General features: G+C 30.1%; 3 protein-coding genes across 3 annotated transcripts; 1 reads left to right on the forward strand and 2 right to left on the reverse strand.

The window, feature by feature from the left end:
• Positions 1–3,695: 3,695 nt before the first annotated feature.
• On the reverse strand, positions 3,696–5,294 carry LOC101515021 (uncharacterized). The gene has a single exon (XM_004500342.4). It carries the CDS (start codon positions 4,779–4,781, stop codon positions 3,837–3,839), a length of 945 nt encoding a protein of 314 aa, XP_004500399.1. The 5' UTR covers positions 4,782–5,294; the 3' UTR covers positions 3,696–3,836.
• A 1,348-nt stretch (positions 5,295–6,642) lies between these two features.
• On the reverse strand, positions 6,643–12,322 carry LOC101515342 (uncharacterized). The gene is given in 6 exon segments (NM_001279051.1): positions 6,643–7,287; positions 8,169–8,333; positions 9,284–9,481; positions 9,754–9,879; positions 10,482–10,658; positions 11,887–12,322. Coding segments are annotated over 6 exon segments (1,335 nt in total). The 5' UTR covers positions 12,154–12,322; the 3' UTR covers positions 6,643–6,885.
• Positions 12,323–22,494: 10,172 nt separating this feature from the next.
• Positions 22,495–23,137, forward strand: LOC140920529 (uncharacterized). Its single transcript, XM_073368818.1, has 3 exons — positions 22,495–22,649; positions 22,730–22,939; positions 23,033–23,137. Exons 1-3 carry the CDS (start codon positions 22,536–22,538, stop codon positions 23,135–23,137), a joined length of 429 nt encoding a protein of 142 aa, XP_073224919.1. The 5' UTR covers positions 22,495–22,535.
• The last annotated feature ends 3,956 nt before the right edge of the window (positions 23,138–27,093 follow it).

The raw sequence follows: 27,093 nt of genomic DNA on the forward strand, positions 1-27,093 counted from the left end.
AATATTGTGAAAGAAGTTTCAACAATATATTGATGGCATATTATAGTATCACGTGCAAGTGTAACTAAATCAATTATATCAAACCATATAATAGAACGTACTATAACTTAGAAGGAGCATAGGATTCCTAGAAGTTACAATATGCTTGCACAAAATGAAATACATATAAATGAATAGTATTGTGGATGTTGATTAAGTGACATGAATGTGTGGATCAAATAAGCTAGGTCACATTTATGAGAGACATGCACATCCTACCAAGTTAATTTTGTTGTATTATTTTTCGCAAGTTTGTAATGATACTAAAAATTCTTATACTATCAATGTGGACACATATCATATCCAATCTGTATATAATTAAGTTGACAAGAACCAAATAATTTTTTATATTGATCACTACTGAATCAGCTTTAAATAAAAATATGTGTTTGCTCCCAAAGACTGAATTACTTCGTTAGTGAGGAAACTTAAAATTGAAACTTTTGACATTTGTTTTAAACTACCATAAATAGGATCGTTTCGAAAGTAAAGTCACTAAAACAACTCAAAAAAATTTGTTGGGAGCAGAGGATGAAAAGGTCATATGATAGAGAATCTCGACAACTGAAAAAGGAATCAAAACAAAAAATGAGTCCGAAGAATAAAAACACATATCGAAAAAATTCATATGGTTGAAAAGATCTATGATTTTGGGTAAAAGAGAAACGACTGAACAACTACATATAAAAGGTAGATATAGTGTTTTGATTCTCAATAAGTTACTTTCTAGTCTTGTGATTATTATGATGCTAAATTCTACAATGATTTTCTTAAAAAAAAAAAAGAAATAGTGTATTTGGTAGAATATTTTGTTTACTCAATTTGGTAGTCTATATAATATTGGATGGTAATGTAATATAAATTGGTTTGTGTGTAGATGATATTTAATATTATGCCACTGTGGTCATTTTGTTGAGACTTGATACTTTGTTTCCCTCTTCCTAATTAATCTCATACATGCACATCAAATGTTTATTCAATCCCAATACGAAAATGTACAAGGGGACAATTATGTTAAATGGTAGGAGGGAGTGTGACATAGATGAAATTTCTTGAATAGAACTATCCAAATGTTCTAAGACCTTGAAAAGACTTGGTTAAACGGTTGTGCACAGGAAACTATTGATTCAAGTGCTTCTCAAACAACAACATATTCATAGGGAGATGAAGGTTTTAAGAGAGTAACAAGATCTGTAGAGACTATTGAAGTATCAAGAAATTTTGAACATACCACAATTGTTGACTTGAGAATGAAGATCCCAAAAGATCTAGACATGCCACCTTCAAGTGAAGAACATAAAAGAGATTAAAAAAAAGTAATTAATGAAAAAACAGGACACTTAACTTAATATTAGTACATTTGACAACTACAATAATTGTTGCATCTAAATTTAAGCTTAACTAACTACTGGATAATTGTCTATCATCTTTGAACTAATTTTGACTATATCAACCTTTAGTCATGAATCTGGATCATATAAAGTCTTTAATATTGAAGTAATTTTGACCATGTTCTTCCTGTTTCAAATATCTCTTGCAATAGCACCTTAAATGTATATCATATACAGTTGTTGCATCTTTGCATAACTCCTCTAGATCCAACCCTTTATTTATGAATTACTTCCAATTTATATATTAATTTTTTTTCCTTTTAATTCCTTTAGCCTTAGGCTTTCTTGAATGTATGTTGACAAAATTATGCACTTAAGCACCCTTATATTAAATATGCATCATATGCAAAATGCTTAGATGAAGATTTGTTACAAGAATCATATCATAGGTAAAAAGTTAATACCCTCAAATGGATTAAACAAAATCAGATAGAAGTCTCTTTAATGTGTTAGGCTAGATATGGGCGAATTCCTAGTAGAAGTGTAACATTCCATTGTGCTTTTATATGATGTTGAATGTCTCCCCACAAACCAATATATGATTTTTAAGTATATTTTTTCCTAACTTGCTAATTTTTCAGAAAAACTTTCCAGAAGATCATTTACCATCCAAAAGTGTTTCAAGTCATCATGTATTATCATTATGGATTAATTAAAAGAAGATGCATTTTGTTGGTCTAAACAATACTTATCAATTATTAAAAGTATTTCTTCAACCATAGTCATACTTGCACGGCTTCACGAACCCTCTCATGAGAATTCAACCCACTTATGTGTCTCTATGTCTAGATATATGCAAGAAGTTGATCATTGAACATCTTTTGTGCACTGCCGATTGAGAATAATATTCCTAAATATCTTTAAAAAATTAAAAATTTAAATTTAGATTGAATATATTTTAAATAAGATATTAAAATATAATTAATATATGAAATTGATTATAATATTTTTAGGATTTTTCCTTTTTTTGAGGATAGAATTTATGATATGTTTTTGTATAACAATTGAAATAAAAATTTAGAATAAACTTTCTTCACATATAATATATCTCATATTTCTGCAAATACAATTACACAAAAAACCTCACGAGGCTCAGGTGTTACATGTCCAACAATTTTCGCTTTGTTTAGTACTATGACATGTTCGTTCTGATACAATTTTTAACATCACAAACTACTTTTAATTAAGTATTGATGACTGCCCCACAAACCAACAAAGGTTATTTTTTATTACGAGACAAAAAATCGCTTTAAATCACCTCAGTCGATAAATAAGGAAGAAGAAAGAGATGACTAGAGCGAAAGTTGAGAGAGAGATGGCTAGGTTTTAATCACGTGTTTTATTAGATAAGAATTTATCATATAAGTATTATGCTTAAATTATTTATTTATACCGTGCCAAAAAATTAAGCTATTTATTTATATTTAATCAAAGAGAAAATGCAACTAACCTGTTTTCATACAAAATTTAAATTTAACGTCTATGATGAAGAGCGCGTTGAAATAAATAAAAAATAACTTATAAATATATCATAATAATTCAAAGTTATCATCACAAGTGTTTATGTGAATAAATAAATCTAAATAAGTTGTTAATAAGACAATTCAAATGGACCTAAATTGATTTTCATGTATTTACAATCTATATGTAGGTGTGAGTATATGAATGAAGACTTGTTTCCCTTTATGATTTTACTGTCATCATTATTCAAAACCATGTCAAACTGTATTGGACATAAATAGTTGACCAGGGTAGATGAGCCCATATACAGATATTGTGTAACATGTTAATACTTAATATGACTTGAGAAGATTTTCTGACTTGGTGTCATTTGTGCTTCAAAAATTATTATACGGTAATGTATTTGTGTATCAATACAAAAATAGCAAAATTATAGTGGCAAGAAGCATGACACTCATAGTGAATTTCATAAAAACAAAGGAAGGGAGATTAGAAAATCGAAATAAGAGAAAATGATATTGCAACAATGACATCAACTATTAGTGTATCACTACACAATTTTTTAGTTGTCTATCTTAAATCTAGTCTTATTATATAATACATTGTTGTTAGTACATTGAATATTTTAAGGGATTCCTGCAATCTAAGAAAACAGAAACTGCTGAGTACAGAGAATCTGATCAACTTCTGAGTCCACAAATAGCCAAAGATAAAGGATACGACTACTGTTCTATAAAACTATTTTTGTTGGTTATATGTTGTTGTAAGCAGAATATCCAATGCAATTCAAATAAATCATACCAATTGAAAACCAAGTAAACTTAATCTCTGAAAAATACTCATAGGAAACATTTTATATAGTTCACATTATGAACAGAAAAATTATAATGTCACAAGCAAGAAAAAAAAATATTAGTTCAACAAAACCCCTCTTCAAATCAAAATCTAAGGAATGTAATCATTTTCTATGGTTGGTCTTGTACGAGTTCCAATTGCTAATGGTGCTTTAGTTCCACCAACAGATGTCATCTGCAAGATTTCATTGCTATCTGCACCCCATTCCAATTCCTGTATCTTCATCCCATTTTTTATCCTTCTCATTCTCACAACCAATAAACTCAACAGAATCAACAACATGCATCCACCAATCAAAGATGCAACAATTATCCACACCTTGTAGTTTTTCTTCTCACTACCTTCACCAATAGCAGCAGCAACAGCAATAGGTGTCGGTGCCGGAGACGGTGCATTGGACTCGACAACAATCGAAAAGTGCCCTTGTTGAACTGTTGAACAAACATAATCATGTAGTAGAATATCAAACTGAACTGAACCATGTACATCAAAATACACACACTTAGGAACTGATCCAAATGGTGCTGGTTTCACATCAGAAAACTTTATCAAAATTGGTTTATCAGAAGCTCTTATATCCAATTCTGGCAACTCATCAGCAGACAAATCAACACCACTATATGATAATAGACCTAAAACAGGAGCCAAATATGTGTAACCAGGTAAAGGGTAAAAAATTTCAGACCAATTACCTAAATTATGATAAACCAAAACAAGCCTTTGAACATAAGGCTGTTCAACAACCCCCATTGGGATCTGAAATTCTTTGTAGGTTTGAACACCTCTTGTTCTTAAACTACCACTTCTAAGCCTCATTGCTGAAACTTTAACACCTATTAGGTTATTGGGCAATTTAGCATCATAGGGTACACCAGTTTTAGGCCTAAAAAATGACTTAAAGGCATAATCTTGAAGAATTGCATCAAGGGTTCTTGATGAGATAGTATCATCAAATGGAAGTTGAGCAATTGAAATTTGAATAGAAAGAAACAATGGCACTGTGAGAATTGCAAGGAAAATTGTTGCAACCCTCATTAAGATAAGTCAAAATTAAACAAAACCTAATGAGAATCTATCACAAAGAGAGAGGGTAGAATTCAACAGTGAGAGAAAAAAGATGGGAACTTTATAGCTTACACAGCACTAAATTGCCATGAAATGTTCAACATTGTATCGTGGTGCTGCTTCTGAACCAACCCAACAGTGATGAAAGACAAAATGGCACAAACTTCACTTCAAGAAAAATAAAAATCAGATCTTTGATGAAACTAGTGGATTTGCTGAGATGGGTTGGTGGCAAAATCTTGAGATTTTTCACAAAGAACAAGTTTGGTGTCTCAGATTAATGGAAGAAGGTAATGGAAATACTTTTATTTTTCAGAATTTTTTGGTTTTGAAAAGGGAAATAATGGAAAGAAAAATTGGGTGTGAAGAGGGGGGAGAGAGAGAGAGAGAAATTAACAAATTGAGAAAAATAGAAGACACAGAGTGATGATGTTAGTGCATGCACACACTCTTCTGCAGTTTTTTAGTATTTTGTTGTATCCAAATTAAACCCCTAATTTACTTAATTATTATAGAATTTATTTAGATGTTTTTCTGTCTATAGAGATATGAATTGTATTTGGTGAAGATATATGATTTTCTTTCTTGTATTAATAAAGGAATCAGTTATATATTTTTTGACCCCAACAAAAAGGATGTACTAATATATTTATAAAAATACTAATGATTTAAAGACAAAAAAAACTATTGATTTTAAAATTCTATAAAGGAAATACAGAAATAATATAAAATTCATTAGGAAAGAAAAATATTTAAATCATCTAAATTCAAATTTTGTACAGGTATTGGATTTTTTTTCTATTTTATTTTTGTTTTAGGGAATACATTTTATTATCAATACTTAGTAATTACAAAATTATTACGTACCAAAAATAACTTCTTTTTTTTTTTTAATTTGAAGATATAGTACAACGTCTCTACGAAACTTGAAGGGGGAAAAAGGTAAAAATATTGTAAACTAACTAGGGATTAAAAGAAGGAGGTACTAAAGCAAGTGCATTTACATTTTTAGAGGTTAAAATAACTTGTAATTGCAAATGTGATTTAATGGCATGTTGGAATCTAGTCAATTCCACAACCAACTATCTGGCACCAAGTGGGTTCTTCCACACCCTAAATAGGAAAGAAATTTAAACCTGTTGCAGGTTGGTTACCTTGATAAAAAAAAAAATTAATCATGGAAGGTCAATTACTCAATTTATAATTAAACTTTCAAAGTACATATGGATTTCACTTATCTATGTCATGCAGCAACATTGCCACATGCTTGAAGTATAGTATATATTATTTATTTACCTTAAAAATCATACAAAAAGTAATTTATGATTGATCAACCGTAAAAGTGTTTAATAATTTGCATCAACTAAATATACCGTTGAACTTTAGTAGATTAAAATTATGAAACAATTTAAATGAAATTAAATTAAACTAAATACACCATTTCCATTTCAAAAACAAGTTCAGAAAAAAATGGCATCCCCTAAAATGGTGCATTTTTTAAAAGGCACCATTTTCTTTTTCAATTGTTAGATGTACAAAGAAATACCAACCGTAACTCACACAAGTTTAATAGTTACTTCCACAAAAGAAGAAAGATCTCAATATCTACACCCGTGATCACAAAAACAGTATGAATTGAAATAAACAAATATTGATACTCTATCACTGTCACTAAGTTGTGCATCTTTTAGCAATTTGCCATTTAACAAATACTTATGGAGATAGTCTCCTGTCTACGTACGTTACACTTTACCTTAGAGAATTATGCATCCACCATGATGCACACACGAAAATAATAAGCTGAACTTGTGAAAAAACAGTACTTTGATATACAGAATCATTTTTTTGGCTTTTGGCAAATATTGCTTGCTATACAGAAAATAACCAATTTAGGTTATATATATGCAGGTGCTATAACCAAAAAAAAAAACACTTAAGTTACACAATATAAGGTACAAAATTACATCAAGCTTGTCACCCACGATGTATAAAACGAGCAACATATATAAATAACAGATCACAAAGGCATCAAAAACGGTGCATTCCGTCACATACGTAGTAGAAGTTTTACATGTCATTTTGCATCCTTTCCAGCGATAGAAGAGATACTTCTTACTTCAGAGCTCGTTGAATCCTTTACAATCACCTCAGAAATCTCTACATTCTTCCCAGATGTGGGACATGAAATGCTTCTTGTTAACTCTGAACCCACACCAACGTTGGCTTCTGAAGGCAATGATAGGGATGTTGCAGGCGGAGTTATGGAATCTAGGGACATAATAGACACTGGGGATAGGTTAAGAGGATCAACTTCAGAGACTTCTTCGTTGTTCTCATCTAAGTAGACAACGTCCTGCATTGTAAGCTGATGATATTCAACAACCTCCCTCAGAAAGCGATTCTCACGGGCATAAACTGAGTTCTCATGGGCCAAGCGAGCTTTCTCAGCTAGAAGAGTTTCAAGTTGAAGTCGTACCTGAAATGGAAATGCTATCATTAAAATACAGAAATTTTTGGTGAAATGAGCATAGTCGGAGCACAATTTCAGCAAGGACATAACTTAGTTAAAACCTGAATAACCAAATCAATTGACTTAAGACTGAACCAGATCTGGGAAAAACTCAAATTTGATAATTCTAAATTTGGGTATGGCTTGGTTCTTTTTGTCTTCAAAGGGTGAGTTGGGAGAGTAGTAAAAGTGTTTTCTTTTAATAGAAATACAAACAATGTGGGATAACGTATGAAAAGAATCCAAATACACGAGTCTTTTGGAAACTTACATCATATAACAATGGTGTTTAACTAATCCAATAGTAGAATCATATGAGATTTACCTTGAGAACATGCAAAAGGAATTTTAGATTAAGGGATCATTTGAAAGAGCTTATTTTATGACACTATTTATGCATAAAAATAGTTTATGATATATTCAGAAGTTGTTTTCATCTTATTTTCGTAAGCTCGAGAGAATAGTCTATAGAGTAGCTTATACAGCACTTATACATACACAGAACTTCAGGATATATGGAAAAATATCACGAACTTTAGGGTATCATGGCATACGATGTTCCCTTCACCCCCACCTTTGCACAGTACACTATTTTTGCTTTTATACAAATTAGGAAGAGCAAAACTAAGTTTAGAAATAGTTAGACCAACTCATGTCCAAGCTACAACATCAGTTCTCTTTTCAAAATTCAAATATAGAAATAGTTTGACCAACACACTTGCAAAGGTAAGGGGTGTGTATAAAGTATGTGAAACGAATGACGTGATAACCTTCTATTTCTATGTCACTGAAAAACAAGGGACACAATGAAACTAAAAAAACTAAGTGAACAAAAAAAAAATACATACCAAATCATCATCGTCTTGGCTACCTCCCCTTTCGCGATTTACACGGAGGGTTTTATTTTCTTCCTCTAGTTGAGCACATCGATCCTTTGCAAACGCCAGATCAGCCTTGACAGTCTTCAACTCCCGAAGAAGCAATTTTGCTTTGGCAGCCATTGCCATTGCAACCTGCAACAGAACCAAATGGCAAATAATGCTGCGACCAATATCATTGAAGACATTCATATCTTCTGATAAAGAAACAAACTTCCTTGAAACAAACTTTTTTCTTTGGGTAGAGAGGGAAGAGAAGGATATATAAAATGAAGAATATTAATGGCAGTCCTTTACCATAAGAAAACCCATTAAAAAAAAGAAAATGAAGAAACATCATTATGTACTATTTAAATTATCCAAAACATGTCCTCAAAAATAAAATCCAAAACATGCTATATAAGAGCAGTAAAGGCATGAGTAAGACTGACTTGAGAGAAAACTGAAAACTAACACCAAAATATTAGTTTAGCATCACTCTTGCTTCAGGCCTTATGTCCATAAGATGGAATTAGGAAAATATGACCCTGTGTAAGCTTTAGCAGCCCAAAATATTTACAAAAGTTATAGGTTCACAACATAATTTTATGAGATGGAACTAGTGATTAGAAGGTGAAAAGATGTCTGCATTTTCATATAAGTGTGCACACACAAACACAATCTTCTATAAATGAGTATTTTGAGAGGAACTTATGTTTTTGACTTTGATGTGAGATGATAATCTCTTTATCGTGTCAACTTGTATCTTGTACACCATATCCATGAGTTAACTTCACAGCAGAAATTGGTTTCAATGAATCATTAATGTTGAGGCTTTGATAGACAAACACACTCAAATTTTTCTAACTTTAATCATATCACAGTTCTTGGATTCGCTGAATCTGACAACACAAGATATTTAAAACACAACCAATACAAGAATAAAGTATATTTTAGTAAAAACACAAGAAAAAATATGAGGGAAATAAGATTGTAAAAACAAATAGAGCAAGAATGTTGAACTTTTGATGCTACATGATGCTACAGTACTTAACTACACAAGTACTTTTACCACATTAAAAAGTGATACACAGTTGCCACCTTACGTCGCGAGATGCTTTCAGCTGAAGGTCTTGGTCTGTTTGCATTGGCGACATCTGGGTCCGCAACTGGGGTTCTTGCAACTTAGTAGAATGATTTGTTTCCTGGTTTTGTCCTATAAAGTTTCCAGGCTTTTTCCTGATGTGTTTACGGGTTTCCTGAATGATATCTGAAGTCCGATTTTCAACAATTGTAAAACCTTCCTGCAAACACGAATTGCATGGTATAATAAAATCACAGCAAATATCCTTATGGAAGTGGGGGGAGGAGAATATGTAGTTACACTTGAAGTTCAAAAGATTAAAATCCACAACCTACGATTACACATTCCCATCCTTGTCTATTCCAAAAGGTAAATGCATACGTAAAATTTCCCAAGTAGAAATAAGATGCATATTCCATCCTTGATCCGACAACAGTTGAGAATGAAAATATAGATCTAAAGATTAGCAAAAACGTTTGTATCAAAGCTCACCTCCAAAGATTTACCAATGGTGCCACCAATATGAGTAAGAGACGACGTGATCGCATTTAATCCCTTTGTAATTGTCGGACTGTCCCTTTTGAGATTGCCCTCCTCTATGTGATTCGAATTTTGGACCTACACAGAGAATGACAATAGCATCCAATTTTACGGCTAAAAAATAATGAATAACCAGTTAAGTGCATATGGTGGTGTATATGGCCCCTATTTGGTGTTCTGCTAATAGTCATCTAAACAGAATTCCCATTTAAAACACTGATACCAGCTTTGCTGCATTTTTTCTTTGTACTCTGATGTGCTATGTAGGATTCCTTATCCCCTCCTCTTATTTATACTTCTCCTTCTTTCTTTTTAATTGAAATTCAACATTCTATTTCCATTAAAAAAAGTTACATAAATAGTAAGATAAAGTGCAGATACTCTAGTGGACTATCCTTAACCTTTATAATTCAAATTTTTTCGGTACAAAATCTCCATCTCTTTTAAAATGCAATGCTACATTTCGTAAGCAACAAAAATTAAAAAAAAAAAAAAAACTATTACATAATTATTTACACTGACTAACCCAAATCAGCCTACCAAAATATTGTTGCAGTAAAAGATGGAGCTACAGATCAATGAAATCATATCAAACAACTCAATTTCTTTCCTACAAATAACCTACAATTTTCAAAGCAGCATACTAGCTGAGGACTTAAGAGATATAACCATAAACTCACCTTGCCCCTAGATGTTACACCAGGAAATTGTGACCATGTTGTCCCAGGTATTTCAGATTGCTTGCTTAAACTGTCATCCTCAATAATTGATTTTGCTTTTCTGGCTAGAACACCCCAAAATCCATTTTTGGATTCATCCAATCTTTTCATAGATGTATATTCATATGCTCTTGGATCCTATATTAGCATATTTACAAACACCGTATAATGTTTAGCAAAATCAGCCTAAAATTTTGAAACAATAGAATGATTGCATTCGGCAGTGTATAAAGAATACAAATTCGAAGAAAACAGATAGAAAAGTAAGCATATGTTAGCTTAAGGTTACATGTGCATAATTGTAACAAATAGATGTTGCAGATATCTCATCTAATTTCGTATACAACAAATTTTAAACTATGGGCATCAACAATTGAACGAAGAAGCTTCAGCATCTTTGCTATGGGTAATATTAACAAATGAATTCATCCAACAAGAGAATTGAATATAAAAGATGAAGTAAGGAGTCCTCAGAGAAATTGACACACACAAACTGATCCTAAATGCCAGACATTGCTGATATGAAGGTCTTCTAAGCAGTTGGAGGTGATAGAGTTTATGAGTTAGTTTAAATAAACTTTTCAATATAAGCAATTTCTAGCAAGAGAAAGGTTGTAACTAATATTTCATAAGTTTAAATCAAAATCTACACCTTAAATTCTACAAAAGCTCCCTCACCTAACTTCAGGAGCATCTTTAAACTTATAGGAACTTATTCGTAATCTACTAAGAGAGTAAGACTTTATTTCAGTTGAGATGTTATCGTGCTCCCATATACTATGTAAGCTAAAATATACACTATGTTTTCACTAATTTCCTTGAAGTGGATGTCATTTTGAATAGCCCATATATACCATTTCATATGCTACACAGGACAACACGAACCTTGCGCAAAAGGGCTTCTATTGCCCTGTGCCAGTTGACCTTGCGGCGCAGGCAACAGTGTGGCATGAACAACAATCTCCAAGATAATCTACACTAAAAGCTCGGACCCTTTAACTAGCATTGTGCTGCATTTGTCAAAGCAGTTTCTGCCAATTAGTTTTCCATAATTACTTTTCCAATTTTTCAAGGGAGATTCTTTGACACATACGCAGAGGAACAAGGGAGCTTTTTCAAACAGAATAATTTCTACTAATTTCTCTATCTCTTTTCCCCTGTATGTCTTCACCTTTTATAAGAATTTCTAAATCTTCTACCCCTGTATATAATTCTCCTTGTATCTTAAAAAAATAGCATATTATATATCAACAACAAGAAAAACCATCAACGATACACTCTAATTAGCATTATTAAACTTAAACCTATTGAATATCCACATTAAACAAAAGCAGCAAAAAAATCAGAGAGAAAGAGTGAGATAGACCTTGGAGGATGGAGGAGCAGTAGGAGTAGGTTGAGAACGAGGAGAGGAGAGATTGGAGTGACCATAAAGAGAAGAGAGAGAAGAATCGCGACGCGCGGAAGAAGCTCTGATAGCTTTAGCAGCAAGCGAAGACGAAGAAGAAACGTCAACGCCTTCATTAGTCGAAGAAAAAGAAGGTGAAATTGGATTAGGGTTTCGAAATGATTCGTCTTCGAAAATCGCAGGAGAAGACTTTGAAGTCCCATACTGTCTCCTTCTATACGCCATCGAATAATCAACCTCGAAATTCTGGATCCAGTCGAATCTTCACATAAATCACCAAAACGGTTTCGCACTAGAAACAAAAAACGAAACTGCCACCGTAACTAACCACCGCTAGCTACACACAATTCTGATCGTTCTAGAGTCTTCGTCGGTGATTCATCGAATATGGATTAGACCATGAACCACTTAACAATCAATTAAATATTCAGTGAGGAAATGCTGAACTCCGATGCGACTGTGTTTATTACATCAAATTCAAATTAAATATTGTTTTTACTGGTAATTCAAATTAAATATATATATTTCTAACGTGACGAAAATAATCTGTTTTTGGTCCGTATCCAATAGCTACAATTTCGTTTCGTTTGTTTTTTTATTTACATTATTTTGTTTTTTATAAAAAAATTAAAGTAAAAAAATTAAAGTCGTAATCTTTATTAATGATTTGAAACAAAATTATCTACAGTTGATTTATTTTTGTTTTGTAAATGAATAAGTTTCTCTTTTTTTGAGAAAAAAATAAGTTTCTGTTTATTTATAATTATTAAATGAGAATAAAAAATAATAAAATATATTTTTGACTGGCAACCTGACAAATAGTAACAAATGATTAAATAATAACTTTTCATTTAGAATTAAAAAATATTTGTAAAATGATTATATATATATAATTATTACTTAGCGTAGGTTTGTTTTGATTCAACATAAAGTTAATTTTAACAAAGGAAGGGAGATAAAGTACATACATGTTTTGTTTGAAAGATTGAAATTAATAAATTTTTAATTATTTTGTATTTAATTCAAAGGAGATAAAGGAAGGGTTTTATCTAGAATACTATTTTCTTTTTTTTAATACTAAAATGTCTCATTCCCAATTTTATATCAGATAGTCCTATTTTTTGGGCTGAACAGGAAGTCGCTGGTCCAGATGCTTCTTAGAAGGGTTTTAAATTTTTTTTTTGCCGTTTCATGTATTATTATATTAATTTAATATATTAATAAATAATACATTAATAAATAATACATTCATAAATAATAATAATAAATATTATTACTATTATTATTAAAAATAAAAAATTATATTATAAATTTCAAAGAAAATACATTAAAAATACAATTGAACAATTGTTTATTTAATAAATTAAAACTAATTATAATATTAAAAAAAACAAAATACTAATAAATAATAATAATAATTTGCTACTTACTAAATTGTACAATTTGTGATTAATCAATTTACTAAAATTAATTTGCTACTTACCAAATTGGACTATTTGCAATTAATCATTTTGTTATTTACTAAATTGTACAATAGATTAATTTTTTAATTAATTTTCTCATTTAATGATTAAATTAATAATATATCACAAATTGCTAAAATTAATTTTCACATTAAATATGATTTAGTAAATTGATTAATTTTCTCATTAATTTACAAATTGATTTAGTAAAGTAATAAAAGTAAAAAATAAACATAACTTAATCATTTTATATATAGATATTTTTAAAAATAACTTTGGAAGGTGAATATATTTAATTTGATTTTATCTTTTGAGATAAATTAACAATACATTAGTATACAATATATTACTTAATTTTATCTCAATATATCAAAAAAATTGATTCGTGTGATTGATAATGTAGCAAAATATATATATCAAAATTAATGCGGTTGAATAAATGTGACAAAACAAACAAGGTAATTCAGATTCAATTTACCAATCACACGAATCAATTTTTTTGATATTAAATTAATTTGTAAATTGATGAGAAAATTTATCAATTTATCAAATCATATTTAATAAGAAAATTAATTTTAACAATTTGTGATTAATGATTAATTTTACCATTAAATGAGAAAATTAATGACAAAATTAATCAATTGTACAATTTGGTAACAAATTTATTAATCGCAAATTGTCCAATTTGGTAAGTATCAAATTAATTTTACAATTTGGTAAGAAGCAAATTATTATTATTATTATTATTATTATTATTATTATTATTATTATTATTATTATTATTATTATTATTACTATTATTATTATTTTTTTTAAAAAAAATATTATAATTAATTTTAATTTATTAAATAAACAATTGTCCAATTAGTATTTTTAATGTATTTTCTTTGAAATTTATAAAATAATTTTCTATTTTTAATTACAATCATTTTTAATAATAATAATAATAATATTTATTAATGTATTATTTATTATAATTATTTATTAATTTAATTATTTATTAAAATATTCAATTAATATAGTAATGCGTAAAACGACCCAAAAAAAAAACTTAAACCTTAATAAGAGGTCGTCCTCTGGGCTAGCGACCTCCAACTAGGTTCATTTCAAAGTAGGGCAATCTAGTATATAAAATTGAGAGGGTGACATTTTGATATTAAAAAAAAAAAAAGGGATATTCCAGAAAGAAAAAAATCCACAAAAGAATTACAAATGATTTTTAATGTATATCAACTCTTTTTTCAAATCCCACTAAAATAGAAGAAGAACAAAAATAACATTTAACGAATTTTGTTTTCCTTCATACTGCTCTTAAAATTTAGATCAAACAAACTCTTTTAAAAATACTATATCCCCTCAAACCAATCATACACTTACTCTCTTCTATCGATAGTATTAATTAATCCTCTCTATTTCGAACAAATTGCAAGTTGTGAAAAATGTCTTATAGTTTAAGTCAAGAACTAAAAAAGATTTCAATTTAAATGCATACCAAATATTTAATCATCGTTATTATTCCTTCTAACCTCTTTTACATAATGCATTATTATCGACAATCAATCTATTAGAATTTTGGGTTATTAGAACCAAGAACAAGTTTGCACACACATACACTTGAAAAACTAAAAAAAATATGAATATACATTAATATTATCAAATGTTAATTAAAAATAAATTGTACACTTGTGACTAACTACTATAAGAAAAGTTGAGTTACACTAAACACACCTCTTTAATTCACTTTATCCTCCAATTGAACTACAATTGATCATCAAAGATTTGATCTTTCTCCTCTTTAATTCAATAATCTCATCATTCTCTTTAAACTTTTCAATTATCAAAGGTTTGATCATTATGTCAGCTAATTGATTTTTTGATTTGCACAAATTCAATTATATTGTTATTTTGTTAACAATATCACAAAGGAAATGGTACTTTGTTTCAATGTTTTTGCTCCTCCAATGAGCTATAGGCTTTGTTGCCAAGTTGATTTGATGTCCACCATTGACACATTAAACCTCTTGATCTTGATTCCACTTCATTCAACTAAGGTTGAAGCCATAGAGCTTGACAATCTACATGAGAAGTAGCATTGTATTTGGCTTCACAAGATAAAAGGATTGCCACGACTTGTTTCTTTTAGCACCAAAAAAATGGTGCTCCATAAACTTTAAATTCATAGTGCTTCTCCCATTAATTATACTGACGCACCAATCTGAATAAGAGTATCCAATTATATTTTCTTCATTTGACTTTTCAACTTTAGAAATAGGATACCAAATTGGATGTTCCTTTCAAAAATCTCAAAATCCTCCTTGCAACCTCAAGGTATGATGGCCTATGATCCTCCATAAACCTATTCATTATTCCAACAATGATTGATGTCGGGTATGCTACAATAAACATATCTCAATGAGCTATCAGTTGCTTGCACATAGTGTTTTTATCATGTTTTTAGTGTTTCATCTTTCATCGTTCAAAACTTAACTTCCGTTGGAGTCTCTTGTGGATCCTTTAACATGTTGAACCTTTTCAACAATTTGTTTGTGTATTTCCTCTAATATATAATGATTCCTCTTTCAATATTTTAAAATTGCAACAAAGAAAATATGTCAAATGTTGTAGGTCGATCATATAATATTATGATTTCATTGCCCGTTTAAACTCTTCTACTTCATTTTGGTCACTACAAGTTATAAGTGAATTTTCAACATATAGACATATTAAAATAAATAAGGGAGCTTATAAGTTGTTAAGTGGTACCCTAAAATAATCATATGTTCACTTTTATGCTCCAATTTCCTCCTATTTTCATTTGGAATATGCTTATATCATATATGTCTAAATAATTGTATATGCTTCATTTATGGTATCTTCCATGCCACACCTCTTTTGGAAACTTTTGTAATCTTTTAGTGGAATATCAATTCAATACAACTATGTAGCTCGTTCGCTCTTATGTACTAGTCATTATCTATCTCCAAAAATATTGAAGTAGCTTATTACACTTCACAATGTTCTTTGTTGTATTGAGTATGGTTGTGTTTCTTCTTTCACCTAGGTCATTATGCCCAAGTGTGTAGGTTGTAGTGACTTCATAATTAATGCTAGTCCGTCATATTATCTTCCAAACTCCCACAGGGTGTACTCACATATGACATTAGTTCTTATAACCCCATTCTCCTTCTCAAATTGTTTTTTTGAGTCTAAATCTTTTCAAACTCCCTGTACATATGCACTTTTGGTGGTCAATGGAGTTATGCGGTTATTAATAACTATTTTTCTGATTACATATTTTAATAAGATTTATAATATGCGTCCCACTTTTTTGATAATATTGACTCTCCTAATTGAACCTTTGAAGTAATGTTAATTTTCAACCGAAAATACTTATAGGAATATTACTTCCATGCATCAACATGTTGAAGAACCAAACCCAATTTTCTCAAAGCTTGATAGCTGGGAGGTTCCTAGAAAGATTTGAGCTCATAATTGAAAAGTTGCTTATGCAACTAAACATTCTAAAAAATTTAAACAGAAAAAAAAGTAATGTATGACTCATGATTTTGTTTGCGCTCGTTGTAAATTTGTTCATAAGATTGTTATGCGTGTTCAAAGAGATTGCGAAGATGATAAACCTTTTTGGGAGAGTTATATTAAGGAATATATATGTGATATCTTCTTTAACAATCATTATAGACAGTTATTTAAAAAAATTGAATTCAATCAAACCTACAATAATCATTATAGACTATTTAAATCCCTTTTCAACATACAATAAAACAATCGTTAAACTTCTTTCAAATAGTCTTGAGTCTAATTCAAAGCAGCAATCAATTAATTCCTAATTATAATAGACAACATAAAAACGAAATTGCAAGAGAATAATGATTAAAGGGAAAAAAATATAAAATCATAAAAAAAAAATTAACATTAAAACCAAACCTCAAAACCCTCAAGAAAAACCCCTAACAAATGAATCAACCTTGGATATTAGCCTTGCATCAAAGGTTTTCACACACTTAATTATAAAAATGTAGGAAATATCCCAATGCCTCATTTAACTCTCTAAACATAAATTTATAATGTTTCTGATCTATTTTAACCTAAGCACTTAACGGGTTAGACAAAAAAGTTCAGTCGAAATAGTTTTTTTTTTTACTAAATTGATATTCATTCATTCAAATCGATTAACAATACATCGATTAACAATAAAATTCAAAGTTGCTAAAAATAAAAAGGATGAATATGCAAATAAACTTACATTCAGATTAATAGCATAAAACAACATAATGTCTATAATTGCAACAAAGCCTACCAATATGACATAAATGAAGTGTATCAAATATCCCTGTATTCGGAGCTGCAACGTTGAACTTCAAAGTCATCGATTGAATTTGCACTGGATCAAAATTGATCTATCAATATGAAGTCAAATGAACACCATAACAAGTCGAGCAACCAAAACAATATTGCAACAAGGCAGAAAACCAAAACAATGTTGCACTAAGATGATGAAATTACGAGGAAAAATAAACTAAATATGTGTGAAAATAATTTATTTGAATAAAAGAAAATGAGAAAACAACTTAAACAACTTAATTAGAAGGGTGATTTCATATGAAAATTGGCCCTAAACCACCCCCATTTGAATGAAGACAAAAAGAATAAAATAGATGAAGGAGACGACTCTATGGTTGTAAACTTAAGCGCTCAAGTATTTTCTTAATTCACCGTTGTGACCAAATAGTGTTAATCATCCCAATAATAATTAATTACATGAGCTAAAATAAAAAATTGTGGTAAATTTGTCAGCTTCAGTAAATCATATTTTTTATTGCATGATATCTTAATTAGACTTTAACCACAATATAAGAGTTGTAGCTCTATTTTTTAGCTTTTCAACAATATCAAGACCGTTGAAGTCTAATAAGTACAACCCAATTTGTAACCTTTAGAAGGAGAGTGGATCATGATGTAACAAAATCAAAAGATTAGTTAAGGATTTCATTATAGCTCAATTTTAACCAAAAGATATAAAAGTATGGTTTAAAAATTATAATTATACCTATAACACACATATAAACTAAACTCAAAGTGCAATGTTATAAAAAGTGTATTAAAATGCGTTGATTAAAAATCTTAACATGTCATCAATTTGTCTTATACTTCCTTTTTATGAAATTATGTCTTTTATATATAATTCTAAGAAAGTTAAACTTTTACATAACATGGGTTTGTTTGTTACATATTTTGTGGGGGGGAAAAATCACTTTTTTTAGAAAATAATTTTTTTAAAGCTCCATTTGTTTGTTACAACTTTAAAAAAAAAAAATGAAAAGAATTTAAAAATATTATTTAAATATATTTTTAATCTTATAAATATAAGGGTTTTTGAATTTAGTGCTTCATTTTTTTTTTTAAATTTCAACTATAAAAAAAAAAGTGAGTTATTTGTCTCTTCCAATCCAAACTAAAACCCCATAAAATATCAACCCATAAATCCCAACCAAAACTCAAAAACACAACCCGTTAATCTCAATCAAAAATCCAAAATATCTCACCCGAACAAAATCCAGAACAAAAAAAAATAACAGAAAAAAAACAAAAATGCACATAAGTTAAAAATAATTATAACTAATTTAAAAAAAAAATTGATTTTCATTGTGATACATAATTACAAAATAACCTTTACTTTTTTAAAAAAATCTCAAAACTTTTTAATACAAAAATCATTTTTTTGAAAATGTCATTTCACAGTTATAATTACCAACCTCTTTTTATTGTTGTTTAGTCACTGTTTTAACTAATTTTTCAATATTTGTTTGAAATTATTTTCTCAACTGTCAGAAAAATATATGTATTTTTTATTTATATTTATTTTAAATTGTACCAATGCCTAATAAATTTTAAAGAGTTCAACATCTAAATATTTATTTTTTTTTAAAAAACTATACCGAATCTCTAAACAAATAATTAAAAAAATAATACTTTGAACAATCATATATAAATATTTGAATGTTAAATGTTTAGTTCTTTTAAAAATCGTATCACAAATCTTCAAATAATAATAGAAGTACAATTCTCTATGGACACTTAAATATTATATTATTCTAAAATTTACACTACGCCAAAAATGACATTTAACAGCGTCCCTTTTACAGCGCTGGCTAAACACAAGCGCTGTTGTAAATATATTTTAAAAATAACGGAGCCTTTTACATCGCTTTTGTTGACAAACGCTGTAAAACAAGCGCTGTTGTAGGTCATATAACGTTTGCGCATAACGTTATAAGGCTTTTACAACGCTTGTCAAAAAAGCGTTGTAAAATGAAGCGCTTTCGCGTATCAGTTACAACGCTTTTTTCACAAGCGCTGTAAACACATGCGCTTTCAAATATTTGAACTACCTAATACAGCGCTTTTTTCACAAGCGCTGTAAATTACATGCGCTTTCATTGAATTTAACTACCTATTACATCGCTTTTTTCACAAGCGCTGTAAGCAACATCTTTCAAATAATTATATACGTTGGAAACCCTCATATCCTTTATATCTTTCAAATAATTATATACGTTGGGAACCCTAATATCCTCTACGTACTGTGCGGCCATCTACGTTGTCTCAGGTATTTTTTACACATGATCTGTTATGTTTTGTTATATATATATTAAATCTACTAAAAATTGTTATATATATATTAAATCTCTTCTACACATGATCTGTTATGTTTTGAAATTGTCAAAAATTGTCAAAAACTCATAACACATGATCTGTTCTGTTTTGAAATTGTTAGTTGATATTGGTTTCTTTTTGAAACTTGTTGATATATTTTGAAAGCTTATTATTTTTGTAACTGCATCTATATAGGTGGTATAATATGGATAGAAAATGGATGTCAGTCAATCGATTATCAAAAGAGTATGAAATTGGAGTGAAGGAGTTTGTTGAGTTTGCAATGAAGAATGCAAAAGATCCAAATGGAGTAGTTTGTACTTGTTTAAAATGTTGTTTTGGAAAACGTGTTAAAGAAGATGAATTAGAAGGACATCTAGTATGTAATGGAATTGATCAAAGCTACACATGTTGGATAAGACATGGTGAGAAAAAAAAAAGGAAACATTAATTTTGAGAATAGTTCGACATATGCTTCAACTGACTTCGATACAGATACATATGAGTCGGACCGAGTTGATGAGATCGCAAAAGCAGTTGAAGAAGATCTTCGAGATTGTCCTAAAATGTTTGAAAGTTTGTTGAGTGATGCAGAGAAAGAATTATATAATGGTTGTACTAAATTCACAAGACTGTCGGCGATATTAAAGTTGTACAACTTAAAAGCGAGTAATGGATGGTCTGATAAAAGCTTTACAGAATTATTAACACTCATAAAAGATATGTTGCCAGATGATAATGAACTTCCCAGTCGAACCTACGAGGCTAAACGGATTTTGTGTTCTATTGAAATGAGTTACGAAAGGATTCATGCGTGTCCTAACGATTGCATTTTATTTCGAAATGAATATGAACTACTTAAGGCGTGTCCGAAATGCAATGTCTCTCGACATAAGAAGAAAGAATCTACTCTAGTAAAAGTCGTGTGGTATTTTCCTATAATACCAAAATTTAGGCGCATTTTACAGCGCTTATTTGAAAAAGCGTTGTAAACAGCTTTATTAATAATAATTATCAGACATCTAACATGACTATCTCTAACAGGATTTTCTTCAAACACCTTGTACGCATCATGGGAATCCCCAAAAACACATTGTTAACAAAAACATCAGACTCAAACCCATTTTTCGCAACATGACAATGAACCTGAATACCAAGTTTCGATTTAAGAAGGAAAGAGAATGTAAAGAGATAAAAAGGGTGTTGAGGTAGAGATTGAATTGTGAAAGAGTAAGTTTTGATGTTTGTGAAGAAGATGCATAAAAGGAGAAGAGTTTGGTGAAGAGGAAGGGATTTTGGTGGTGACCAGTTACTACTATGTGGGTTTTGCATGTTGAGCTTGTTTAAAAAATAACATAACAAAACACAAAAACAATAAGGCCTTTTACAGCGCTTGTTTAACAAAGCGCTGTAAAAGGCTTTAAAAAAAACCTTCATATAACATAATAAAACAAGGAGGTCTATTACAGCGCTTTTGCAAATAAGCGCTGTAAAATACTGTTTTAAAAATAAAATAAAGAGACCTTTTACAGCGCTTATTTGAACAAGCGCTCTAAACGAGTTTTATATATAACATAATAAAACAATGAGGTCTTTTACAGCGCTTATAGGGAAAAGCGCTGTAAAAGAGCCTTTAAAAAAATTAAATAAGGACGCCTTTTACAACGCTTTTCAAACAAGCGCTCTAAAAGGGTTATAAAAAAGTGTCGTAAAAGGGTTACGTATATATAACAGTAACCGCTTCAGTTTCCTCTTCATTACGTAAACTTCACTATCATCTCAACCTTCATCGTTCTTCTCTTCTTTTGCAAACCCTATCATCCCGTCCATTACGAACCTTATTTCCACGATCATCTCCTTCATTTCGAACCTTATTTCCATCCAAGATCATCTCTCCCATTTCACACAATATATTTTCATTGAAATACGTAACCCTCATTACGTATTTCTTCAATACCGTTCCCTCTTTTCTTTGAACCATATTTCTGTGAACTTTCTGCAAACCCTCTTTTCTTTGCATTTCGTCTTTCTTCGAACCATCATTATTCAGGTATTGATGTTATTAAATTTTTGTAATCATTAGAATGCATGTTGAGCTTTTTTAAGATATACTGATACATGTTGAGTTTGTTTATAATAATGCATGATCCATGTTGAGCTTGTTGATGTTATACTAAAGTGCATGTTGAACTTGTTGTAGTTAAATGGATACAAACAAAGATTTAGAAGTTCAAAATGAAGAAGTTGGCACCTCTAAGACTTACGAAAAAGAAGTCAAACGTGGTGCAACTATCATGCAAAAGGTGATTAAAGCACGGAGTAATGGCATTAAATTTGAGGTATACTATATATACTCTGTTTGCTGTGTGTTTTTTTATCTTTTTTTAGGGTTTAGGGCATGTACTTACTATATGAGTTTATTAGGTTGGCTGGAACGAGAGTGGTCAGCCAGTTGACCCCAACAGCTCCATGTTTGTAAGCTACATTGGGGCTGTTGTTCGTCAAAATGTCCCAATAACAATAGACAACTGGAGAGATAAGGCGTTGAAGGATGCCAAAGATATCATCTGGAATGACATTCAAGTAAATATTTTGATCTACTCTTTTGTCATTTATAATTTTTTTTCTGTAAAATACATTACTTATAATTGTTTTCATTGCAGACCACTTTTGTTCTTGATGAGGAACGAAAGTCATATGTTTTGAGAGTTGCTGGGAAAATCCATCGTGGATTTAGATCCCATCTCTCAAATTTCTATCTAAAAGATAGAGAAGGAAACACAAATGCTGAACCTCCAAAGATATATCAACATTATATATCAAAGGATGAATGGAGTGCATTTGTTTCCAAACGTTCTGACCCGGCGTTTGTCGTAAGTGATTAATTTATTAGCATTTGTGTTTTATTATTCATATTCGTAGCGTATTTTAACTTTTTACACAATTGCTATTTTTTTTTTATATAGAATATTAGTACGGCAAATCGCGAACGGGCAAGCAACCCAAAACACCCATACAAGAAATCACGTATGGGATATGCACGCCTTGAACAACAAATTGTAAGTAATTAAACATCACTTTTATATAATGAAGTAATTTGTATTATAAACTATAGTGTGTAACTAATTTGTATTATTTTGTTTATGATTTTAACGAATATAGAAAAGACACCCAAGTCGATTAACCCTTGGGTCGTCATATCTTATGGAAGGAAGCGCGTGTTAACAAAGACGAAGTGGTTGATAATGAAAATGTCAAAAAAGTTGTAGAACTTTGTGTAAGTATATTATCACTTTAATATTTTTTAATATTGTATTTTAAAAATGCTATTGAACTTATCTTTTTAATGTTACATGTATTTTAAGAAATTATTGAACAAAGTTCTGAAAATCCAGAGGGCAACAAGGATACTTGCAGGGACATTCTTGGTAAAGTGTTTAATGTCCATGAGTATTCCGGTCGAGTTAGGGGGAAAGGATTTGGCGTAACTCCCAAAAGCTTTTTTCCTCAAGAGAAGCGCCAAAAACCTTCCAACGAGGAAGTATTAGAGAAGCTCAGAATCCTATCAGAGCAAGTGGCACTCTTGGAGACAAGTAACTTCCGGATCAGCTCCAACCTGAAATACAAATGGAGAGTGAAACCGCGAGTTGCAACGTCGGTTTGAAAAGTATTCCCGAGGTAATTAATTACTTACTTGCTTATGTAATTACTTATGTATTAAACAAACTTATATATTAGCCGTACTTATGTTTTAACTATTGATTTAGGGTGTCACTACATGTGTCCTATACTTGTCCTCGCCTACTCAACGGAAGGTGGGAAAAGGAATATTGTACAATACTTCGGGAGAATTATTGCACAATATTCTGATCCTCGCGGGCCATGTCAAAGTATCGCCTACTATTGCTTTCGAACCAACTGCGTCGTTGCCCATACCGGACAACGATGGAGATATGCAGTTCTTAAGCGACGCTATTGGTAGTTACGTGGCATGTCCCACAAGCCTTGTTGCCCTCGAAAAAAAGATTCCCAGAGACAAATTAGTTACATCTCCCGAAAAGGTTTGTCACATTTATTGCCTAAGGTTTGTCATTTTTTCAGATTCAATAAACTAACATTTTACCTCATTTTAGTACCTAAAAATAAATAAACCACCCCTACAGCCAAAAAAAGGCAGCAAACCTCAAAAATTGGAGGTTAATAGGGCTGCCAAACTACAAAGGCTGGAGGGTAATAAAGCTGCCAAACTTGCAGCAACAAAAAATCTGGATCGGGGAAAATCGGTCGCTGCTGTTGCTGCTCCTAATAAAAGTCAGCCACGCCTTGGTAAATACGGGGCGTGTCTTGACATCCAAATAAAAAGGAACATGGGCAGCAGCAACGATTCGCCCATCGTACACATGAATAAAGATATATTTGGAGATGAGTATGTTGAATACCTCGAAAAGGAGCACATATACGAACTTCTCGAACATAAGGAGCTCAGTGCTACTGTAATAAGCTTGTACATAAGGTAAAAAATACTTTTAATTGCATTTATTGGTAATTAATTAAATGTATTGGTAATTAATTAAATGTATTGGTAATTAATCTAGTTTAAAATTTTCATTGAAGGTTTTTGTACGAGAAGGTCGTGTGCACGAGGAAATTGTCAAATAAATACTCATTTTTGTCTCCGCATAAGATGTCGATGTGGAAACTCGATCTAACATTACATGGATCTCAATAAAGTGCCCTCGTCAAACAAATAACATCGACTGTGGGTACTACGTATTGAGATTCATGAAGGAGATTGTTGAGAAGAATAAAACTATTATCCCAGAAACGGTACGGTATTTGCATTATATGATTTTCATATATAAATTATCTATATATTTGATACTAACTTAATATAATATGTTCAATTTTTATATTGCAGTACTTTGACAATTCCAGTCCATCATATTCTGAGGAAGATCTGATGGAATTAAAGGAAGACTGGTGTCAGTATGTGCTTGACATGCAAATTATTTGATTTTCTGGGAAATAGCTTGCTGCTGGGCAAGGGATCTGAATATTATATGGTAGCTAGTGCATATTATGTATATTCTGTTAGTTATTATATGTAAATGATCATAGGACACAATATATGAACATGCATATGGATCTGAATGTAGTTAATTAGGTTGTAAATTAGGTTATATATATGTATCTGAATGTAGTTAATTAGGTTGTAAATTAGGTTATATATATGTATCTGAATGTAGTTAATTAGGTTGTAAATTAGGTTATATATATGTATCTGAATGTAGTTAATTAGGTTGTAAATTAGGTTATATATATGTATCTGAATGTAGTTAATTAGGTTGTAAATTAGGTTATATATATGTATCTGAATGTAGTTAATTAGGTTGTAAATTAGGTTATATATATGTATCTGAATGTAGTTAATTAGGTTATATATATGTATCTGAATGTAGTTAATTAGGTTATATATATGTATCTGAATGTAGTTAATTAGGTTATATATATGTATCTGAATGTTAAATTAGGTTATATATATATGTATCTGAATGTAGTTAATTAGGTTGTAAATTAGGTTATATATATGTATCTGAATGTAGTTAATTAGGTTGTAAATTACAGAGTTACATATATGTTAATTAAGTTACAAAGTTCTGATTTCTGTTCTACTGATTGTGTGAACTGCTTATGGTTTTTGAATATGTTTTGTTGTTGTGTGCACTGATTGTGAACTGATTTTGGATCAAAATAATTTTGGATACAAAGATAAAAGACAGCGCTTTCTAAAAAAAAATGCCATAAAAAGCTAAAAAGCGCTTTTCATTTCAAATATTTAATTTACAACGTTAAAAAAAAAAAACACACACACATATTTTACAGCGCTTTTTTTAAAAAGCGCTGTAAAATGTTGTTGTAAAGCGCTATAATGGTGTACATTTTACAGCGCTTTCTTGAGAAAGCGCTGTAAAATGTACAACAAAAGCGCTGTAAAATGCAGACCCATAATTTCATATAATGGGTGTGCATTTTACAGCGCTTTTGTTAAAAAGCGCTGTAAAATGCAGACCCATAACTCATATAATGGGGTGCATTTTACAGCGCTTTGTTGAAAAAGCGTTGTAAAATGTGCATAACAAACGCGCGTTATATTTACATGTTTTATAGCGCTTTTTTAAAAACGTTGTTGTATCATTTACAGCGCTCGATTCCACAACATTTTTTTTTTTAAAAAGCGCTGTAAAATGCAGTTTTTCGCATAGTGTTATCAAAAATAAAAAGCATGATAATTGTGTTAGCTAAATAAAATTATCAAAATAAATGTCTTTTTTTTAATTTAATATTAATTTTTTTTCAATTGTACCTCGTAATTAATATTACGTGCATTACTTCAAAATATTATATTTTAATTTACATTTTAGTCTTAAATCATATATTAAACCTATTGTTTTGTCATGTCAAAATTAAGTTTGTCTATTTTAGATTGTATTAATGTCTTTGTTAATTTAATTTATCTACCATTCCCTAAACCAATTCAAATAAAAAAAGTGCATGAAAAATCATATTTAAACAAGTATTTTTTTACATGTTTGTTTATAATAGACTTAATTGCAGTTTTAGTTTATCTATTTTAGTTGAATCACGAAAGTAGTTTCATTGTCTCTCAAACAGAATTTTAGTTCAAAACTTGTTGAAATATTATTTTTTAAACTTATTTAAACAACAACATGCCTCAAGATTTCGTAGTACAACAATTATACTTAAAATTTATTATTATAAACAGTGTGACGTGACTTAAAAAAAAATGACATTTCACCATATTTTAAACTAAAATTTTGTTTAAAGACTAAAACTAAATAAAATATAATAAAAAAATTATTTTCGTAATTCACCTAAAACAAATGTTTATAATATATTGCCACACTTTAAAACGCATTAAAAATCATTCTAATATAAATTGAGTGCTTGATGAAAGTTTTAAGCAAGAAAAACGTAAAGATAAAAGACGATAGATTGTAAGGTGATA

The sequence above is a fragment of the Cicer arietinum genome, chromosome 5, assembly GCF_000331145.2.
Source record: "Cicer arietinum cultivar CDC Frontier isolate Library 1 chromosome 5, Cicar.CDCFrontier_v2.0, whole genome shotgun sequence".
NCBI classification, from domain to species: domain Eukaryota; kingdom Viridiplantae; phylum Streptophyta; class Magnoliopsida; order Fabales; family Fabaceae; genus Cicer; species Cicer arietinum.

Coding starts and splice junctions, on each gene's coding strand:
- LOC101515021 (XM_004500342.4), bottom strand. CDS start 4,781: ATGAGGGTTGCAACAATTTTCCTTGCAATTCTCACAGTGCCATTGTTT.
- LOC140920529 (XM_073368818.1), top strand. CDS start 22,536: ATGTTTGTAAGCTACATTGGGGCTGTTGTTCGTCAAAATGTCCCAATA. Junction 22,650..22,729: donor TCATCTGGAATGACATTCAA/GTAAATATTTTG, acceptor TTTTCATTGCAG/ACCACTTTTGTTCTTGATGA. Junction 22,940..23,032: donor GTTCTGACCCGGCGTTTGTC/GTAAGTGATTAA, acceptor TTTTTTATATAG/AATATTAGTACGGCAAATCG.